We start from the raw sequence: 14,011 nt of genomic DNA, 5'->3' as shown, positions 1-14,011 counted from the left end.
ACGGGAGGGAGGCTGCTCTAAATGTGCTCGAGATGCAAAAATATGCATACTTCAAGAAATGATGTTAATAATATACATTCAATGTGACAAAACAAACAGCAATACAATTAATTCCATTTGTTTTAATCAGCCCCTTAAAGGCCTACTGAAACCCACTACTACCGACCACGCAGTCTGATAGTTTATATATCAATGATGAAATCTTAACATTGCAACACATGCCAATACGGCCAGGTTAGCTTACTAAAGTGCGATTTTAAATTTTGCGCGAAATATCCTGCTGAAAACGTCTCGGTATGATGACGCCGGCACGTGACGTCACGGATTGTACAGGACATTTTGGGACAGCATGGTGGCCAGCTATTAAGTCGTCTGTTTTCATCGCAAAATTCCACAGTATTCTGGACATCTGTGTTGGTGAATCTTTTGCAATTTGTTCAATGAACAATGGAGACAGCAAAAAAGAAAGCTGTAGGTGGGAAGCGGTGTATTGCGGCCGACTTCAACAACACAAACACAGCCGGTGTTTCATTGTTTACATTCCCGAAAGATGACAGTCAAGCTTTACCATTGGCCTGTGGAGAACTGGGACAACAGAGACTCTAACCAGGAGGATTTGAGTTGGATGCGCAGACGCGGTACCGTGAGTACGCATGCAGCTGCGGCTTCCAAACATTTGATCGCTTGCCCGTACGTGCGTGCCGCTATGTGCATGTCACGTACGTAACTTTGGGGACTTTGGGGAAATATATGTGCTGTATGAACTTTGGGGAGGTGAACGGTACTTTGGGCTGTGGGATTGAGTGTGTTGTGCAGGTGTTTGAGTTGTATTGGCGGGTTACAGTATATGGACGGGAGGGGGGAGGTGTTTGTTATGCGGGATTAATTTGTGGCATATTAAATATAAGCCTGGTTGTGTTGTGGCTAATAGAGTATATATATGTCTTGTGTTTATTTACTGTTTTAGTCATTCCCAGCTGAATATCAGGTCCCACCCGCCTCTCACAGCATCTTCCCTATCTGAATCGCTCCCACTGTCCTCTAGTCCTTCACTCTCACTTTCCTCATCCACAAATCTTTCATCCTCACTCAAATTAATGGAGAAATCGTCGCTTTCTCGGTCTGAATCACTCTTGCTGCTGGTGGCCATGATTGTAAACAATGTGCGGATGTGAGGAGCTCCACAACCTGTGACGTCACGCTAATCGTCTGCTACTTCCGGTACAGGCAAGGCTTTTTTATCAGCCACCAAAAGTTGCGAACTTTATTGTCGATGTTCTCTACTAAATCCTTTCAGCAAAAATATGTCAATATCGCAAAATGATCAAGTATGACACATAGAATGGACCTGCTATCCCCGTTTGAATAAGAAAATCGCATTTCAGTAGGCCTTTAACTTAAGTCACTCAGCATGCAGCTTTGGTGTAGTGAAGTGAAGTGAATTATATTTATATAGCGCTTTTTCTCTAGTGACTCAAAGCGCTTTACATAGTAAAACCCAATATCTAAGTTGCATTTAAGCCAGTGTGGGTGGCACTGGGAGCAGGTGGATAAAGTGTCTTGCCCAAGGACACAACGGCAATGACTAGGATGGCGGAAGCGGGGATCGAACCTGGAACCCTCAAGTTGCTGGCACGGCCACTCTACCAACCGAGCTATACCGCCCACAGCTTTAGAATTATAAAAAGATATTGCTGAATCAACAATACGTTTATATAAATAAAAGGCTAAATAGTGCTCGCAAAATTGGAAATTAGTGCTGATGAATCACATTGCGCATGCTGAATAATTATATTTGGATCTTCTTCTCCCAGTATTGTGGGCATTTTGACGATCAGCATATATTTAACATATTCACAAAGACAAAGACGCAAAACGGATTGCACGCCTTATTCTGCTCACCTAACAGACGCAATCCACTTCGCACACGTTTAATAGATCAGCTTTGCGTTAGTGCATGTTTTAGTAAACGCAAACCTTTAGTAAATTAGCCCCTAGTTGTGGGCTAAGTTCAATAAGATACTCTTTATCTGAAAAATATCCACATAAAATCCCACTTGTGCGTGCTTTTCCTCCGAAATGCCACGGGCTCAGATCCGAGGCTCAGACGAATTGTGTTCCGCGTCAAATGCATTTAACCTGCAGATCCCAGGGCATGCACACAAACACAAGCAAACACACCTGCACATTTATGCAGAGGCATACACAGCAGCAGAGTTATGAGCGAACTCCACTTTTTTCCTCGCTATTTCATGCAACGCACGATCCCTCTTTCCCCCTGCTGCAACCGTCCATTGGTCTTTCTCTCTCAGCGTCCTCAACCCGTCTGCAGGTCACAGCTCTGGCGTGCCAAAGTCACTGGTACAAGCAAAATGTCAGGGAGTGGGGAGACACTACAAGCAGGAGGCTTATAAGTGAAATACCGAAATGCATTCCACAGACGAAGGAGCAGAGTGAGGCGGTTCGACGAAGAAAAAGTTGCAGGTATGCATAACCTACACGCACCCGAGTGACTTCACATAGAGACGATGTTTTGTTAGCGGCAGTCTGAAGTTTTAAATGCAATCCAGGTAAAAGTTTAGCTTCAAACTTCCCCCGTGTATATGATCCAAGCCAGGGGTCGTCAACCCAAAACATTGAAAGAGCCAAAATGGACCAAAAATGTCATGTCTGTCAAGACTTGGGCTATGGCGTGGTTTGTTCTCCTGTGGTGCAAATGATTTGGACCAGACATGGCATGAAGGTGAAGACATATTTAATTTTAACACTCAAAAAAAAAGAAACAAACAAAAGACGCTCACAGTGGAGGTACAAAACTTGGCTATAAACACAAAACTTGCACAAAGGCAGAAACTATGAACAATGAAACAAAAACACTAACTGTGGCATTAATAAACAAAAACTTACTTGGACGTGGCATGAAGTGCGCAGAGGTAAACAAAGTGTGAAGCAGAGAGTCAGGGGTATGATGTCGCCAGACAGACAGCCTGGCAACTGGAAGCTTAAATAATAGTGACATGATTAAAGACAGGTGCGTGAGTCGTGAGGGCAGGTGAAAACTAATGGGTTGCTATGGTGACAAACAAGAGTGCACAATGAGTCCAAACGTGGAGAAGGTGAAACTAATGGGTAACTATGGAAACAAGACAAGGGAGTGAAAAGACAGAAACTAAAGAGTCCAATAACTAAACAAAACAAAACATGACATGACTAAAACAAAACATGATTACACAGACATGACAAAAAATACAAAAAACTAATCTGTCTGGAGCCGCAAAGAATGAAAAGCCGTATATAAGTCTTATAATGAAGGCAACACATGGCGTAAGTGTCTATATTAGCTATAATAGCCTACTATCAAAATGACTGTTTCGCAGGCTGAAGCAAATCTTCCTTGGCAGAAATGTTGAAATGTAATATTTATTCTACACATTTTTACAACATTGGAAAACATTTGTAAATCGGAGTCTACTCAGAAGGTGAGATAACTCCTGGAAATTACTAGCGTTTAATGGCCAAAGGTATAGATGTGTGTGTCCAAGTTAAATGAAACGGCAGGCTGTCTTCTTCTAATTGATTTATATAGTGGGGGGGTTACCCACATATGCGGTCCTCTCCAAGGTTTCTCATAGTCATTCACATCGACGTCCCACTGGGGTGAGTTTTTCCTTGCCCTTATGTGGGCTCTGTACCGAGGATGTCGTTGTGGCTTGTGCAGCCCTTTGAGACACTTGTGATTTAGGGCTATATAAATAAACATTGATTGATTGATTAATATTACAATCTTTGGCAAGCTAGGTAATGTTTGCTGTGGTCTGGAACAACATGGCGCACACAAACAACTATCTGAAATGCAGCCAATTATACATACAGATAATGTTCAAGATAAATTATATACAAAGAGGACATAAGTAAAGGATATTAAATGAGCTCAAATATACCTACAAATGAGGCATAATGATGCAATATGTACAAACAGCAAGCATTGATTAGCTTGCAGTCATGCACTGACCAAATATGCCTGATTAGCACTCCAACAAGTCAATAACATCAACAAAGTGCACCTTTGTGCATTCAGGCACAGCATAAAACGTTTGGTGTACAAAATGAGATAAAAAAGATTTTACACGTAAACAAGCTGTTGCGTCACAGTCCACACTATGGTGAGTTCAAGAACCGCCAAAATTAGTAGGACAAAATGACATTCACCATATATAGTCTCATCAGTGAAGCATACACACAAACATGTTTCTAACAATTGGGAAGGTTTGTGTCATGTTTGTCCTCAAACAAAAAACATACTAAAACAAAAAATCATATTTTTCCATTTGTAATCCTTTTTTAAAAATGCTCCAGGGAGCCACTAGGGCGGCCCTAAAGAGCCGCATGCGGCTCGAGAGCCGCCGGTTGCTGACCCCCGATCCAAGCTGTTGCTTCTGTCAATAACCATCTAAGCACAACCATAACGTTTCTGCTGACAACATGTTCCCATTTCAACTACTTGTTAAAAGGTTTCATAGGAAATAACCAGAAAACCAACTCTGAAAGTTGGTATCTCTGATCCAAATTTAAATTCAAAGCCATGTATTGCTCTATTTAGACTTTACATAGCCTTGTCATTTATCACACCTTCAGGTACGCCAACCCCCTCACATCGCAAACACGTCTCCTGTGAAAACTTTGCATGATGTTGCGTTTGATACTGACACCATCTATATTTCACAGCACATAAAGCCGCCTCAATTATTTGAGCAGTAAAGTCACAATCGAGTGGTTTTATTGTCTCGGGTCATTATCATACCCCTGTGTTTGGTTAACTCTATTTGTAAATGTAATATAACTACGATGGCGGAAAAAGAGGATCAAATTAAGCAGAAATTGGGCCAAAATGCCAATGAAAACCAATGAAGAGTAGCCCGCTTTATGTGGCGTTCTTTGGGGAAAAAAAAAAATATTATTGAGGAAAAAGTACACAGCGAGACTTGAAAGTTGGTGTTTCTGTCTGTACCAGTCGAAAGTTTATTCAACTAACAAAGCAATGTGCTGTTGACCAGGTCAATAACACAGTAGCATCGATGGATTATGAAATACAATTTGTCACTTTAAAGGGGAACATTATCACAATTTCAGAAGGGTTAAAACCATTAAAAATCAGTTCCCAGTGGCTTATTTTTTTTTTCGAAGTTTAAAAATTTTTTTTACCCATCACGCAAAATCCCTAAAAAAAGCTTCAAAGTGCCTGATTTTAACCATTGTTATAAACACCCGTCCATTTTCCTGTGACGTCACATAGTGATGCCAATACAAACAAACATGGCGGATAGAACAGCAAGGTATAGCGACATTAGCTCGGATTCAGACTCGGATTTCAGCGGCTTAAGCGATTCAACAGATTATGCATGTATTGAAACGGATGGTTGTAGTGTGGAGGCAGGTAGCGAAAACGAAATTGAAGAAGAAACTGAAGCTATTGAGCCATATCGGTTTGAACCGTATGCAAGGGAAACCGACGAAAACGACACGACAGCCAGCGACACGGGAGAAAGCGAGGACGAATTCGGCGATCGCCTTCTAACCAACGATTGGTATGTGTTTGTTTGGCATTAAAGGAAACTAACAACTATGAACTAGGTTTACAGCATATGAAATACATTTGGCAACAACATGCACTTTGAGACAGCCCACATTTAAATGCAGACAGCCCATTTCAGGGCTGTCTGCATTTAAATGTTTTTAAGTGAAATTATTGGTAAACACAGTTTATGTATAATAATTTACGTAAACCCGTGAGTAATGAATTAAGTTTTCATCAATTAATATATTCTGTAGACATACCCTCATCCGCTCTCTTTTCCTGAAAGCTGATCTGTCCAGTTTTGGAGTTGATGTCAGCATCTGCTTTGAGTGTCGCAGGATATGCACACATTCTTGCCATCTCTGTCGTAGCATAGCTTTCGTCGGTAAAGTGTGCGGAACAAACGACTGACCATTTCGTCGGCTTTCCCCACAGTCTCATATTTTGAACAAATTTCGTCCAATTTCTTGCCACTTTCGCATCTTTGGGCCACTGATGCAACTTGAATCCGTCCCTGTTCGTGTTGTTACACCTTCCGACAACACACCGACGAAAGTGAGAAAATGGCGGATTGCTTCCCGATGTGACGTCACGTTGTGATCGCTCCGTCATCGCTCCGACAGCGAATAATAGAAAGGCGTTTAATTCGCCAAAATTCACCCATTTAGAGTTCGGAAATCGGTTAAAAAAATATATGGTCTTTTTTCTGCAACATCAAGGTATATATTGACGCTTACATAGGTCTGGTGATAATGTTCCCCTTTAAAGGGGGACCTATGATGCATTTCATCTTTTCTGACTTATAAAAGATGTTACAATGTTGAATAATCCTGTCAAGCAAAGCCAAAGCGTCAAATCATGAGATTCATGCATTTTGGCATGAGCTTGCACGTGGTTTTGGATGCCTCTTTTCGCAGGGTTTTGCAGTCCGGCTACGTCCAGACGTCACCACGACGTACTTGTTTCAACGTTAAGCCAAGCTCTCAGCCAGAGGAGGAGGACCTCCTCCCTCTCTGCTTCAACACAAAAACACAAAAAAAGGTAAGCTAAAGTATAATATCCATCTAATCTTTTTATGTAAAAAGCTCATAAAATCCTATTTTTAAATGCACTCTCTGAATCGATTGGAGAGTGTGCAGGTGTACCTAATGCTGTGACTAAATCTATATTATGTTTTTACATATAATGTTTTTCCTTTCGACTGTGCCGGGGAAACCAATAGTGGTGACGACTTCAAGATATGTTATTGAACCGTGTACGTTTTCAAAAGATTTATTTTGATACTTTCGGAGAGGGTGGGATGTGATTAAATCTGGATTCTAGTAACGCCTCCAGAAACGTACATCTTGCAGACAGATTTAAAAAAAAGGGTTGTAAAAGTGACAGTGAAGCAAAATTTAGGATTTAGATTGAAATCATATTTCCACACTCATATATACAGTTGTGGTCAAAAGTTGACATACACTTGTAAAGAACATAATGTCATGGCTGTCTTGAGTTTCCAATAATTTCTACAACTCTTACATTTTTGTGATAGAGTGATTGGAGCACATACTTTTTTGTCTCAAAAACTATTCATGAAGTTTAGTTATATTATGAATTTATTATGGGTCTACTGAAAATGTGACCAAATCTGCTGGGTCAAGAGTATACATACAGCAATGTTAATATTTGGTTACATGTCCCTTGGCAAGTTTCACTGCAATAAGGCACTTTTGGTAGCCATCCACAAGCTTCTGGCAAGCTTCTGCTTGAATTTTTGACCACTCCTCTTGACAAAATTGGTGCAGTTCAGCTAAATGTGTTTGTTTTCTGACATGGACTTGTTTCTTCAGCATTTTGGGACTTTGGGAAAGCCATTCTAAAACCTTAATTCTAGCCTGATTTAGCCATTCCTTTGCCACTTTTGACGTGTGTTTGGGGTCATTGTCCTGTTAGAACACCCAACTGCGCCCAAGACCCAACCTCTGGGCTCATGATTTTAGATTGGAGGTAATCCTCCTTTATCATTGTCCCATTTACTCTCTGTAAAGCACCAGTTCCATTGGCAGCAAAACAGGCCCAGAGCATAATACTACCACCACCATGCTTGACGGTAGGATTGGTGTTCCTGTGATTAAAGGCCTCATCTTTTCTCCTCCAAACATGTTGCTGGGTATTGTGGCCAAACAACTAAATTTTTGTTTCACCTGACAACAGAACTTTCCTCCAGAAGGGCTTACCTTTGTCCATGTGATGTCAAAAGCGCCTTATTGCAGTGAAACTTGCCAAGGGACATGTAACCAAATATTAACATTGCTGTATGTATACTTTTGACGCAGCTGATTTGGTCACATTTTCAGTAGACCCATAATAGATTCATTAAAAAAAACAACTTCATGAATGTTTTTTGGGACCAAGTATGTGTTCCAATCACTCTATCACAAAAAAATAAGAGTTGTAGAAACTACTAGAAACTCAAGACAGCCATGACATTATGTTCTTTACAAGTGTATGTAAACTTTTGACCACAACTGTGTATATATATATATATATATATATATATATATATATATATATATATATATATATACATACACATACATACATACATACATACATACATATATACATTTATATATACACAAACTGTATATATACTGTGTATATATACATATACTGTATATATATATATATATATATATATATATATATATATATATATATATATATGTATGTGTGGGAAAAAAATCACAAGACTATTTCATCTCTACAGGCCTGTTTCATGAGGGGGGGGTACCCTCAATCATCAGGAGATTTTAATGGGAGCATTCGCATACCATGGTTTATATAGGGCACAGAGTGGGTGGGTACAGGCTGGCCTAGGGGCGTGGTGATTGGCTCATGTGTTACCTAGGAGGTGTTTCCGTCTATGGCGGCATGTTGTTACAATTTCGCTGCGCTTGTTGAGGGATGACAGGTCTGGACGGTAAATAATAAACAGTTTCTCTTTCAAGCATAGGTTGCATCTTTTATTACCACTATTGTAAGGTGTGCTGGATGCAAGAATTTGCCATGTTATTGAATATTCAACATTATTGTCTTTGAGGTCCCAAATGTGTTTGCTGAGTTCTGTGGTATTTCGCAGGTTTTTGTTCCTGAAAGAAGCCTTGTGATTGTTCCATCTGGTTTTGAATTCTCCCTCGGTTAATCCTACATATGTGTCGGATGTGTTAATGTCCTTGCGTATTACCTTAGATTGGTAGACAACTGATGTTTGTAAGCACCCCCCGTTGAGAGGGCAATCAGGTTTCTTTCGACAGTTACATCCTTTGTTGGTTTTGGAGTCGCTCTGTCTGGGGGTCGACGGCTCATTTGCAATTGTTTTGTTGTGGTTTGAGATGATTTGTCGTATATTGTTCATGCAGCTGTAGCTCAATTTAATGTTGTTCTTGTTGAATACTTTTCTTAGGGTGTTGTCTTTGGGAAAGTGTTTGTCAATCAGATTGAGGAATTTGTGTCCAATGTTCGTTGAGACGTTTTTGCTGTATGGGGGGTTGTACCAGATGATGTCGTTTCGTTTTCTGTTCTTTTTTGGCTGGTTTCCTGGCGTGGGTTCATAGGTGAGGGTGAAATTGTATCCGCTTTCATCAAGGGCTTTTTGGTACGGGGGGGTTGCTTGGTCAAATTCAGCTTTGCTAGATGACAGCATCGATAGCCTTTTATTGATTCCGGTAGGTATTCTTTTCGTGGTGGTGGGTGGGTGGTTGCTGTCATGGTGCACGTATTGGAGTGTTGTGTTGGGTTTCGTGAATGGTTGGTAGCTGTTATTTCTCAGGTTGAAAGTGACGTCAAGGAAGTTGACGGTTTGCTTGTTGGCTTCAATCGTGATCCGTAGGCCGTTCTCTTTGAAAATTTGGCATATGCGCTTCTTGGTATTCTCGCTGCTCCTTGGCGAGGCGCGACACACTGCCAGTCCGTCATCACGGTAAATACCAAGGTTCAGATTGAGGCTAGCGAGCTGGGAGAGGAGGAAACTCCCAACGAGTTCACACGTTTCTGCTCCGTCAAAACTTCCCATAGTGACGTCAAATGTTGCATTGTTCTTTTTTTGCCATGGTGTACTGTTGTGGATGAGAATGGAGTTTTTTGCGTGGATGATGATGTTTCTTTCGTTGCCTGTGATTGAGTCGTAGTCTGAGGCGAAGTCTAGTGCTTGAGTCAGTAGGTCTTGCGTGATGGAAGGGTAAAATTCCTCGATATCAAAGGAGATAAAGTTGTGCTGTTGTTTGTCTTGGATGTTGTTGAACCATTTGATTACTGCTGCTGTATTTCTCCATTGGTTGAGTGGTGTTTTGTCCTTGATTTTTGTGTTGACTCTGTCCAGGATTATTTTGCTGATTTTTCCTATTTCAGATTTAGTTGGGTTTATTAGTCGGCATGTTGGGTTATTTGCGAAGTTGGGTTTGTGGTCCTTCAATGTGATGAAGGCTTCCTTGTTGGCTGTGGCGTCCACCCTGTCCTCAATGTCCAGTTCAGCCGCGATCCTTTTATTTTCCAGGTGGATGTTCTGTAAGGTGTTGGGTTGCGCTTTTTTGTATGATTTGGTGATGCTTCTGTCCAGTAAGGTGTGGTGTTCTGGTATGTCCATTCTGTAGAAGTTTGTGGTTTTATCGGCAGCTATGATGAGGTTGTTTACTTTCTTGATGCGCTCCTTGTCATTTTTCAGCTTGGTGAGGAGTGGGTTGCGGATTGGCTTGAATTTGACTGATTGTATCATTTTGAGCATGTCGTTCTCAAAATCCTTTAGTTCCTCAACTGTGGGTGGGTTCTTGGTAGATTTGAATCCGTAAGTTTCCTTTTGCATTCCTTTTGTTTCAGGGTGGAGGAAAAAATGTGCTTTCCACCGCATCCTTCTTAGGAAGTGTTCCGTCTTTTCTATGAGCCTTAGCTTGTAGTCATTCTGCGCGGGTATGGGAATGTATATATATATATATATATATATATATATATATATATACATACATACATATATATATATACACACACACACACACACAGGTATATATATATACATACATACATACATACATATATATACACAGGTATATATATATATATATATATATATATATACACACACACACACACACACACACACACACACACACACACACACACACACACACACACACACACACACACACACACACACACAACAGGTATATATATATATACATACATACATATATACACACAGGTACATACATATATATATATATATATATATATATATATATATATATATATATATATATATATATACATAAATTTTGTTTTATAGGTGAAAAAGTATTTTTTATTATTATTAATTCATTTGAAAATTTTAAAATGTTCTCATTTCTCACATTTGTATCGTTTTTTAATTTATTTTCGACAACGTGCTGCAGGCCAACAAAAAATGTGCAGCGGACCACAAATTGGTCTCTGGCCACATTTTGGACACCCCTGGCATCAAGAAGAGATGGTACAATCAATATTGATTATCACTTCAAAATCCTTACCTGACGCTCTGTAACTGTAATGTGTCCGGGTCTGTGGCATTGAGGGAGGCTACAAAACTTTCGACTGGAATGTTTTCCATCCTGGTGACAAACAGCGGGTCGGGGAAGAAGACCGGTCCTTCATTAATATCCAAAACTCTGACTTGAACGGTTGCTGTGGAGCTGGGGCCGTAGCCAACATCGGGAACCAGAGGGTCCTCATTTTCCACTTTGATGAAGATCTTGTGGAATGCAGTGCCTTCATAGTCCAGACCCTTAAAGAAAAATACTCGTTAAACCCAAGAAATTAAGATTATTATGCATACAAAATATATCTACCTTGATAACGGACAGCATTCCCTCATTATTGTCTGGGTTGGTTTGGATCTCAAAGCTGCGTGTGGGATCTCCGTTGATTATGGAGTAGACCGCTCGCCATGCCCCCGTCGCGGGGTCATCTCTGTCATCTACTGTCAGGTTAACCACCACACCAGTCGAGCCCTCATATACGTAGGCTTCAAACTGCAGAGACAAACACACAACATATCATAAGAGACTAACAATGATCGCATTAACATTTTAAAACTGTTCCTGTATAACATTCATTGGTGTCAAAATATTGTTTTTGTTAAATTAATTTGAAATATACAACCAAGTGAGAATCATGATTGATCACTAGGGATGTCCGATAATGGCTTTTTGCCGATATCCGATATTCCGATATTGTCCAAATCTTTAATTACCGATATCAACCGATACCGATATCAACCGATATACGCAGTCGTGGAATTAACACATTATTATGCCTAATTTGGACAACCAGGTATGGTGAAGATAAGGTACTTTAAAAAAAAAAAAAAAAAATAAGATAAATAAATGAAAAACATTTTCTTGAATAAAAAAAGAAAGTAAAACAATATAAAAACAGTTACATAGAAACTAGTAATTAATGAAAATGAGTAAGATTAAATGTTAAAGGTTAGTACTATTAGTGGACCAGCAGCACGCACAATCATGTGTGCTTACGGACTGGACTGTATCCCTTGCAGACTGTATTGATATATATTGATATATAATGTAGGAACCAGAATATTAATAACAGAAAGAAACAACCCTTTTGTGTGAATGAGTGTAAATCGGGGAGGGAGGTTTTTTGGGTTGGTGCACTAATTGTAAGTGTATCTTGTGTTTTTTATGTTGATTTAATAAAAAAACAAAACCAAAAAAAAAACGATACCGATAATAAAAAAAACGATACCGATCATTTCCGATATTACATTTTAACGCATTTATCGGCCCATAATATCGGAAGACCGATATAATCGGACATCTCTATTGATCACAATTCAAAAGTATGATTAATCTGCTTGAACAATTTTGGCAGCGCTAATAGAAATACAAAACCCAAAACCAGTGAAGTTAAAGTTATTCGTGAATACAAACAAAATACAATGATTTGCAAATCCTTTTCAACTTATGTTCAATTGAATAAACTGCAAACTGCAAAACATCCGAATGGTTCTCTTCCTCTTTGGTCCGGAGGACACGACGTCCACAGTTTCCAAAAACAATTTGAAATGTGGACCACAGAACACTTTTACACTTTGAATCAGTCCATCAAAGACTCCAAATCATTTTAAACTTATATTCAATTGAATAAACTGTGAAGACAAGATATTTAATGTTCGTACGGAGTAACTTAGGCTTCATATTGCGCCACACATTTTCAATGGGAGACAGGTCTGGACTACAGGCAAGCCAGTCTAGTACCCGCACTCTTTTACTATGAAGCCACGTTGATGTAACATGTGGCTTGGCATTGTCTTGCTGAAATAAGCAGGGGCGTCCATGGTAGCGTTGCTTGGATGGCAACATATGTTGCTCCAAAACCTGTATGTACCTTTCAGCATTAATGGCGCCTTCACAGATGTGTAAGTTACCCATGTCTTGGGCACTAATACACCCCCATACCATCACAGATGGTGGCTTTTCAACTTTGCGCCTATAACAATCCGGATGGTTCTTTTCCTCTTTGGTCCGGAGGATGTCCACAGTTTCCAAAAACAATTTGAAATGTGGACTCGTCAGACCACAGAACACTTTTCCACTTTGTATCAGTCCATCTTAGATGAGCTCAGGCCCAGCGAAGCCGGCGGCGTTTCTGGGTGTTGTTGATAAACAGTTTTCGCCTTGCATAGGAGAGTTTTAACTTGCACTTACAGATGTAGCGACCAACTGTAGTCACTGACAGTGGGTTTCTGAAGTGTTCCTGAGCCCATGTGGTGATATCCTTTACACACTGATGTCGCTTGTTGAAGCAGTACAGCCTGAGGGATCGAAGGTCACGGGCTTAGCTGCTTACGTGCAGTGATTTCTCCAGATTCTCTGAACCCTTTGATGATATTACGGACCGTAGATGGTGAAATACCTAAATTCCTTGCAATAGCTGGTTGAGAAAGGTTTTTCTTAAACTGTTCAACAATTTGCTCACGCATTTGTTGACAAAGTGGTGACCCTCGCCCCATCCTTGTTTGTGAATGACTGAGCATTTCATGGAATCTACTTTTATACCCAATCATGGCACCCACCTGTTCCCAATTAGCCTGCACACCTGTGGGATGTTCCAAATAAGTGTTTGATGAGCATTCCTCAACTTTATCAGTATTTATTGCCACCTTTCCCAACTTCTTTGCTGGCATCAAATTCTAAAGTTAATGATTATTTGCAAAAAAAAATTTTTTTATCAGTTTGAAAATCAAATATGTTGTCTTTGTAGCATATTCAACCGAATATGGGTTGAAAAGGATTTGCAAATCATTGTTTTTCCGTTTATATTTACATTTAACACAATTTCCCAACTCATATGGAAACGGGTTTTGTATTATTATTATTATTATTATTATTATTATTATTG

At 39.9% G+C, this 14,011-nt stretch overlaps 1 protein-coding gene across 2 annotated transcripts in view; it reads right to left on the bottom strand.

Moving 5' to 3' along the window:
• Positions 1-14,011, bottom strand: part of cdh13 (cadherin 13, H-cadherin (heart)) — an 892,196-nt gene that overhangs the window by 145,050 nt on the left and 733,135 nt on the right. For both annotated transcript variants that reach the window (XM_061970208.1, XM_061970207.2), the window contains 2 exons: positions 11,437-11,619; positions 11,119-11,372 (listed from right to left, as the gene is read on the bottom strand). In XM_061970208.1, coding sequence (XP_061826192.1) covers positions 11,119-11,372; positions 11,437-11,619 — 437 coding nt within the window. The remainder of the gene's footprint in view (positions 1-11,118; positions 11,373-11,436; positions 11,620-14,011) is intronic.

This window comes from Nerophis lumbriciformis, linkage group LG10 (assembly GCF_033978685.3).
Source record: "Nerophis lumbriciformis linkage group LG10, RoL_Nlum_v2.1, whole genome shotgun sequence".
NCBI classification, from domain to species: Eukaryota; Metazoa; Chordata; class Actinopteri; order Syngnathiformes; family Syngnathidae; genus Nerophis; species Nerophis lumbriciformis.
The sequence above is the reverse complement of the archived record's forward strand: the minus strand, read 5'-3'. Positions and strand labels throughout refer to the sequence as shown.